At 45.7% G+C, this 8,535-nt stretch overlaps 1 protein-coding gene across 1 annotated transcript; it reads right to left on the bottom strand.

Moving 5' to 3' along the window:
- Positions 1-1,564: 1,564 nt before the first annotated feature.
- LOC128713251 (rab11 family-interacting protein 1) lies at positions 1,565-5,755 on the bottom strand. Its single transcript, XM_053808146.1, has 4 exons — positions 5,725-5,755; positions 3,333-3,477; positions 1,669-3,258; positions 1,565-1,571 (listed from the first exon to the last, which is right to left on the bottom strand). The coding sequence occupies exons 1-4, from the start codon at positions 5,753-5,755 to the stop codon at positions 1,565-1,567; spliced, it is 1,773 nt and encodes a 590-aa protein (XP_053664121.1).
- Between the last annotated feature and the right edge of the window lie 2,780 nt (positions 5,756-8,535).

Consider the following 8,535-nt stretch of genomic DNA (forward strand, 5'->3'; position numbering starts at 1 on the left):
TTGAATGTGTGTGTTTAAAGTCTGGAGAAGACAAGTTTGGATGAAAAAAAAAACACACACACACACACCGAGCCAGTGTATTTCATGTTTTGATAAGAAATGTAAGGCAAGAACAAGATGAGCATGGCTTGTAAGTAGCTGCTCCAAAAAGGTCTAAAAAGGCTGTTTCGATTGGAAGTAGCTACACTAGCGACGTATAGATGGCGTTGTACCGCCACCACTTCAAGCTTCCGATACTCACCACGAGAGACCGCTGCTACAATAATCACCGAACAGGATGCCTTTGGAAGGTTACCACATCTTTGTTTCTGTTCCATACTTTAAGACGTTATTTTTCGTACCTTTCGTACTTAATTGTAAGAATGTACAATGGAAATTATCTTAAAAAATAATACAAAAAACAGAAGCAGAGATGTTATTTAGTTTTGTACCTTTATAAACCAAACTGGTGCAGTTATAATGAGGAATAAATTATGATACATCAGCTATACTTTTGGTCGGCACGTTTAAGAATTAGACAATAAGCTGCTTAACAAACGCTTGTTCATACAAAAAAAAGTATTACAGATTTTACGAGAAAAAAAAAACATTTTGATAATAATTAAATGATCAAAAGAAAAATGATTTTAAGGAGCAAATTTAAATAACCTTATTTCCTACACGTTTTCCCTACATGAAACATTCCCGGTAAGCGGTGGGCCATTATAAATGTATGTTTTTCTTTCGCATTACCAAACCTTCGGGAAGCACACGGTACACACACTCGCAACATTCGCTGTTATTACACGCTGACGTATTTAATAGTAAAAATATAATATTATTAATAACAATAGATAATATAATAGATCATTAACCGTGATTATGATGTAGAAGACACGTTACTGGTCGGCACCAACACTTACACCTTCGTCGGTACATCCTTGAGCAGGCGGGGTAGGTGGTGCGGGGATCGGGTTCGAAGCGGACGAAAACGATGGGACGCATTGTTCGTACGCAAGCAAAAATGCACATAAATTTGGTGTAAAAATGGAATGCATCGTCCCGGAGATAGCAAGACAAAAAAAACGGATATATAATCTCCTTTCGTCTACTTTGACCCCCTCTGCCACCCACCGTCCCGATCTTCTTGTTCTTCCTTTAACTCCGTTGGGGGGGGTGTCTTTCGCTTTTCCACTCGGGCAATATTCGAAGGAAGTAAATCGTTAACCCCCCATCTCCCCATACTAACTGTTGATGGGCTTGTTCTTGTAAATTTTGGCCTTACTCTAATAAATTGTTCACTGCCCGCTATTTGTTTTGTATTGCCGTTGCTTGCATCTCCCTTGTGCAAGAAAATGATTGTTTCATTTCAGTTCGCATAATCGAGATGTGTGTGTATGTGTGTGTTGTTTACCTTTAATGAGTAATTGTTTTTCTCGATCGGTTTATCTCGCTGTATCCTCTTGCTTATCTAGTTCTCCTGCTACGCTTCACTTCTGTATCACGATGTTTGCGTAATTTTGATCAAAGTTGTCGAAAAATAAAAGTGTATAAAAATTACTTCAACCGGACGGGAACACGTAAATCATCCACTGTGAAAGAACAGTAAAATAAAACAAAAAGATAGTTAGATATAATCTAATGGGTAAGCTATCGCTCCAAAACCATAACTCCTCCTATTAACGTTACCTTTTCGTCGGTGCTGCCTTCTGGTACGGGTTTTGCAATATCTTCGGATGACATTCCATCACCTTCAGCAGCAGACTGTCGAGGTAGTCTTCCAGCTCCTTCACCTTCTGTTTCTGATAGTGCACCTCGTTCTCGAGCGTGTGCGCTATCTTAATCACATCCTCGCGCGATTTGCCCTCGTATTTGGCCAACGTTTCCGGCGACACCTGGGCAAGCTTGGACTGGCGCTGTGAGGCGGCCGCCGCTGCCGCCGCCGCTGCTATCTGCTCCCCATTCTCGCCACCGATGATGATGCGCTGGTCGGCCGAGGTGCCGAGCAGCTTCGAACCGTGCTTCTTGTGTGCGGCCAGTGCACCGACCCCAACGGCCGTGGAAAGGTTTTCTAGCGAATCCGCACGGTGGCCACTGCCCCGGTGCTCCTTGACGAAGTGTTTCAGCTTCTTGGTGAAGCTTTCCTTCTCTGGTTTGATTTCCGGTGCTGGGCCCGGTGACTGGCGACCGATAATGGCGACATCCTGCGAGCCGGTGCGTGGCAGCGGTTTCGGTGTCGTCGTTGCCGGTGCTTTGGTGCTGGTGGAATGTTGGTGCTCCCGATGGTTCGCTTTGCCATCTAGCTCGGGCGATGTCGGTGCCGTCACAGAGCGACCACGCTGCTGCTCACCCGCACCACCCTGAACGCCACCGCCCGCTTCCGGTTCCTGTTCCGATTCTTCCAGCCGGGCGGACAGCATTACCCGTGAGCTTTCCCAGCTGCGCCGCTTGAGCGAATCGGAATTTCCAATGTCGAGATGCTTGCCGTACAGCTTCTGTTCCCACTCGTCCACCTTTTCGCCAGTCGTCGCCACCGGTGTATCGCCCCGTTGCTCGGTATCGCGCCCGGACCACTCCAGCGGTGTTGAGGTGGTCACCGGTGCCGGCTTGGGAACGTTGGCGGCCGGGCGCAGGTTAAGCGACCCGTTTGAGCTCTTGTGCGACAAATTTTCCAGCACGAACTCGTCCTCGTCTTCGCTAATTACGCCCGGATCTGCATCGCCAAACGTTTGCTTCGACTGTCGTCCGCCGGACGATGGGTGCAACGATGCCGTGGACGGTGTGGCGCTACCACCACCGGTACCGCCGGCCAGGCTCGAGTAGCTTCCGCTGTACATCGACGTATCGTCCGCACCGTCCCGCTCCTTCCGGTTTTCCTTCTTCCCCATGCCGGAAATGTGCATCTTCGAGCCGATCGATTTGGCGATCTTCTTCAGCCCTTTGCGCTTTTCGATCGCACCGATGCTGAGCAGCGAACCGCCCACGCTGGATGCGAGATTGCTGATCGAGCTCTTGCTCTTCTCCTTCTTGCTCAGATCAGTTAGCGAACCGGCCTTCACCGTGAACGAGATGCGCACCTCCAGCTCGCCCCGGTCCTTTTCCTTCTTCTTTTCGCGATCCTTACTCTCCAGCTTATACCAGCGGGCGCGCGGCCGCTCGTACACCTCCATCTCGTTCAGCGGCAGCACGACCCGGCCCAAAAACTCATCCATCCCCACGCTGTTGTGATGAAGCGCGGTCAGTACCAGCTGGGCCTGGTTGCCTTGGGTTGGGATTTGCCTGTTCCGTGGGAGGGGGGAGAAAGACAAGATTAAACAATCGCGCTCCGCACGGGACAGCACCGATATACGTACAGCTCACATTCTTCATTCCACATCACCGAGTCGGGGGCCTTCTGTTTGATGGACGTTTGGTACTTCTCCTTGCCGAGCGCGATGATGACGAAGCAGTTGTTTGTGCCGCCCTTGCCCTTGATGAGCAGCCCTTTGGCGCGTTGCACTGCGGAACGGAAAACAAAAGCAAAATTAAAATAATCTTTCCTTTTAGGCGTGAACCTCCCACCGAATAAAAACACAAAGATTTGTCAAAAATCTTTTTTTTTTTTTGAGGAATATTCTTATTACCATTGTATTGTATACTTTAGGAGGCCATCCCCTTGTGTGGGAAAAGTAATTAATTAGGACGATCTTATTGCTTCTTGTGACAAGCAAAGATAAAACTCCCAAGCGAATTATTAATTGTTACTCGTTTAAATAAAAAATATATAAGCAAGTAACACAAAAAATAAAACAAATACATCCAAAGCAAGGAAATACATTCGGTCGCGATGTACGAAACGCATTTGAATGCGTTGAACGCAGCGCTTGATGAAGCATTGAACAATTTTTAACTGTTTCTCGCCCCCGGGGGCTCCGGGGGAGCACTCTGCGCGATTGCATATAAAACAACTAGCGCGAATTAATGGTGAAGGTAGTGGAACGAATTCGTGCGCTTTGAAGCACACAATGAACAGAACCGAGCGGTATAAGATATTAGGTGAACTCGTAAGTGATGTGACGATTATTTTTTCCTCGAGTTTTGTGACGAGTTCCCGAGATGGTACCGAAATAAAACAACACATTTGGTGAATAAAACATTCTAATTTAATCAAATCAATGTTTTGTAAATGTTGTTTCAAATGCTAAATGACAAAACAACTCAATAAAATAGCGGAATACATAAAATTCCATTCTAAAACTTGACACACTTACGAAATGTCCTCTAAATACGATCTTGAAATAAGAATTGTTAGCTAACATACGAAACATCGTTGGTTTAGGTGCAAACAATCAACATTTTGTCTTTTCGCAATAGAACTGCAAAACAAACAAACTTTCCGGTGTACCCCAATTTCCCAAAAGGGAACGGATAAGAAGAAAACCAAATTAATTCACCCGGCGTGGTGGCTCCGTGAGAGATTTTACCCGTGGAAACGTTTCGTCGCTTATTTCCCGGCGGTGCTAGGGAAATCATAACCCAAATTAATTAGTCATCGCGATCCACCTACACTCTCTCTCGTTGGTCTTCCTTTCACCCAAAGCAAATAAAACGGGCGAAAAGAGCAAAATTACCAACTAGAATTCAGTGTGCAATGATGTAAAGCAAAATTCGAATCTGCTTTACATACACTGGCAGGGAAAAATCATCCCGGAACACGGTGGAATATAGAAAAAAAGGCAGCAGTGTACAGATCGCTTCAATCGCATATAAAATAATTACTGAAGTTGGTAATGACTAGGATAAATGTTTGATTTCGCAATGTTTGTTCTTTCTGTGACACAAACCCCTCGCTAGTGAGTAACATAATGGTTGATATGCGGTACAAAACGTATACAACAGGGACGCTCCCTAATAACACAGCGTTTTCTGTGTAAGTGCAACAGTTTCTTCGGCCTGTATCGCTTATTGGAAATCTAAAAACATCTAACGAGTTGAAAACTAGAAGAAATGATCACGTTTGCTACTACATAAACAAAGCAAAACGTTGGCACAACCTTTTGTTGGTGGGATGATGGTGGTTTATGGGGTACCCTTGTCGGGTGGACGGGAGTTGCTTTTCCCTATCACCTTCTCCACCGGTGTTCTGTACGATTGAACGGCAGAAGGATGATGTTTTTAATGTTCCTAGCCGCCCCCTTGGTTTTGCTCGCTGGTGAACACGGCGCGCGAGCGATAATGAACCATTCTCGAGGGGGTTGTACAAGATAAGGGTGGCTTTAGAAGTGTAGTCAAGATGATTCAGTAACACAATCCTCCATCTCCGGTACCCGATCGTATCCCACCGTACGTGTGCACCTGTGCGTGCGTGCGTGCATGTAGTGGTATGTTGTATGTTTGGTTAGGGATGATTCATCACCCACGACCGTCGAAGCGTCGTGGCGCAAGCTGAGCATTATATGCACCAAACCAGCTGACACAACACAGCGAAAGAACGAGTAACGTGGACTACGGGTATGTGTGTTTATTTGCTGCTTCGCCATAGCCGTCCACCCATTTCGCATTCCAACTGCCGAATCCAGTGCCCGTTCGGGCGCACCTCTTCACTACAAAAACTATTGCATTTATTAATGTAGTTTCGCTTCTATTTGTTCAACCACCCTCATCTCAAAACCCCTCTGTGCCTCCTCCCACACACCCCTCCACCATCGAATCTTGCACACCTTCGTTCGACACTTCACCTCACCCTACCCGTTACGCTTCACTTACCTGTCACTTGAATGTGCGTCGGACTCCACATTTTGAACTGCGAATGCTCACGAAATTAATGCCTGATCACCACCTCCACCTCCGGCTAAAGCGCGTTGCAAAAAATTCCAAAAAATGTCCGGGTTTGTATGCTGATCGTGGAACAGCTGATTGGTGATGTGTGGGTGGGTGATATTGCGGAGCTTTCGGATTTTCGCTCCGCACAGCGAGGACGCGGAAGCCGCAGAAAGAAGCACGCAAATTGAAAATACCCGCTCACTGCCCGTTGGGTGAAGCGATCCAGCGACGAATACGGTCACTTTCTTTCCCTTCTCTTCGGCTCCCGTCCGCCACTGCTCCGAACCGCCCCTCTAACGTCTACCGCGAGCGGCCTTGTTGGTGTGCGTAGCCCACACAGGTAAATAGGCAAATGTGTGTACGCATTCAAGTAGCACAAAGAGGATTGTTGCGCTTTGCGTTGCCTTCGTTCAAATGCTGATTATCACAATGGGTGTATGTGGCTACGTGTGTGTTGGTACGTATTTGAGGAATGTCTCTCTGTACCTTCACGGTGCCACTGGGACAGATGATCGTCCGTTACGCACTAATCCCTGGCTCACTGGATATTCGTTCCCGTATGATGACGATGTTCGCCTCCTTTGATCAACAAAACAAAACGCACGACAAAACACAACCGCCACGCGTTCACGGATATTCACGGCGACACACTACACACTACAGCGTGAAACTTTACTGGGGTCAAGTTGTGAAGGCACAATATTACTTCTCTACGTAAGTTGGGAAAAGGCACTCCAGGAATTATCTAGCACAACGTACACTCCGTTATCCGGAATCTTCCGCAAACCCGGTTAATCGAACGCTCCCGGATCAGGCGCACCGAGCAAGCGGTTTATGACGCTTAGTTCAGTTCTGCTTCGTTACGTCAAAATGTTACATTAAGGCGCATTTACATCGTGCACGACATGCGTAAAAATGAAACCGATCAACGAAACAGAATGTTATCAGCCGAAATATCGAGAAATCTCAGTCTCAGCAGTAAAATTTGTATCGTGTATCGGAGCCAAGATATTTCTGGGCAAACTCGAATCTCGAACCACGTAGCGGCAGTTCGCTTAACACGTGCAACATCGTTCCAAAAACGTACAAGGTGATTTCATGAAATCTCGCAACATAAAAAACGGATAAGGCGAAATTTTAAGCCAAATGGCTTGGAACTTTGCAGTCTGTGGCATTATTTTCATTTCAACCATGCTCAGAGGTGAAAATATCTAAAGAATCCAACCATTCTATACAACATTTGTGCTTTTACAGAGTATTTTTGCATGTTCAACGTCGAAATATCTTCTTATAGGGAATGCTCCGCGGAGATAGCCTTACACAATTTTAACGCGCCATTTAATATGATAAATTTGTTAGGGCCACGGAGGACATGCTTGTTGCATGTCGTCGTAGGAAACCGAGATAGACTAAGTTGGATGCAAATACTCGACATAAGATCTCATTTGATTGTATGTTTTTGTAATCTTTTGTTAAATCATTCGTCTTTTGCAAAATAATCATAATCCTTTACATCCTCATTCATTCATATTAAATTAATATTCCTTTATACATGCTAAAGGAATTGATTCGTTCGGTTATCTAATAGGTAAAATATGAGCGGTGGTATGTTTGGTAGCAGCGCTGTTCCCACACGACAGGACCGAGACAAATCCCATCGTTCTCCCGTAGCAAGGACTGATGATCTACGCTACATGGTAAAGTCGATACGGTCTGATTGCTCTAACGAAATAAAAAGTAGACGATGCAACAACTCTACGAAAGAGCAGCGTAACTATAGCAGAAAATATTCTGTGGCTAGTCTAAACGGTAATCTGTTTTTGATGAAGAAGTGCATGATATGTCCTCGTGTACAAATACATTCTGAAGGATGTTGCGAAGTTCTAATAAAATATCAGCTATATCAGGTTTAAATATATTGTGTACTTTCATAACCAACGCTGAAATGCGTACAATGCTTTGCGCTTCGAAGATACGACAGAATGATTTGCCTATGCAACGACTGCCAACATCGTGTTCTGTTGCAGCGTTCCTTAAAATGGTGCTGCACAAATTGCTGACCGCACTGTTGTTTTAAAGCCCATCTGCCTTCTTCTTATCCCTCTTTTGACAGATCGGACCATTCGCACGCTTTCTCTCTTCCTTTTTTTTCCTTTCTCTCTTTCTTTCTCTTTGTTGCTCTATCAACCCTCTCTATCGCACGCACGCAGTGCGTCTGACCCGTGAAACCTCTTTGCAGGTTCAGGGTCTGCATTCCTTCCCTCTCCCACCCACCGCCTGGCGAAGGTGCCTTCCAGAAAGGTGATATCCCGCCCGCAGAACCTCGTCGGGCGAACCAAGAAAACCGCACCAGTGAAGAAGACAGCGTTGCGCCCATTGAGAATAAATACTCAACCAGCAGACGTCATTCTTGTCAGTTTTGTAACGAACGCGCCCGAAGATCGAGTTGCTGGTGGCTCGACGCAAATACGCTCTGTTCGATATTAACCGATCGTGATCAGCCCCATTACCTTTTACAATATCAATCTTACCGTCACCGTTGTGTTTTGTATATACGTGCATATGATTTTTTTATTGTCGTTTTATTTTTTTGTTACTTCGTTGTGTGTGTGCGTGTGCGTGTGGCTCAATTAGTGTGTGTTGTATGTATTTGTTTGAACCGTTTGAAGGTAGACAAGACAAATTGGAGCAGTGACAACAAAATGCAATGCATCTTCCCGCCACCATCCTCGCCTATATACGTTAGTGCACTGA

Source organism: Anopheles marshallii, chromosome X (genome assembly GCF_943734725.1).
Source record: "Anopheles marshallii chromosome X, idAnoMarsDA_429_01, whole genome shotgun sequence".
Lineage (NCBI taxonomy): Eukaryota > Metazoa > Arthropoda > Insecta > Diptera > Culicidae > Anopheles > Anopheles marshallii.

Bases quoted from the DNA above. Each gene is read 5' to 3' on its own strand.
- LOC128713251 (XM_053808146.1), bottom strand. From the start codon at position 5,755: ATGTGGAGTCCGACGCACATTCAAGTGACAG. The intron at 3,478-5,724 runs GTAAGTGAAGCG...TCCGTTCCGCAG, and splicing joins GACGCACATTCAAGTGACAG to TGCAACGCGCCAAAGGGCTG. The intron at 3,259-3,332 runs GTACGTATATCG...CCCACGGAACAG, and splicing joins TGGAATGAAGAATGTGAGCT to GCAAATCCCAACCCAAGGCA.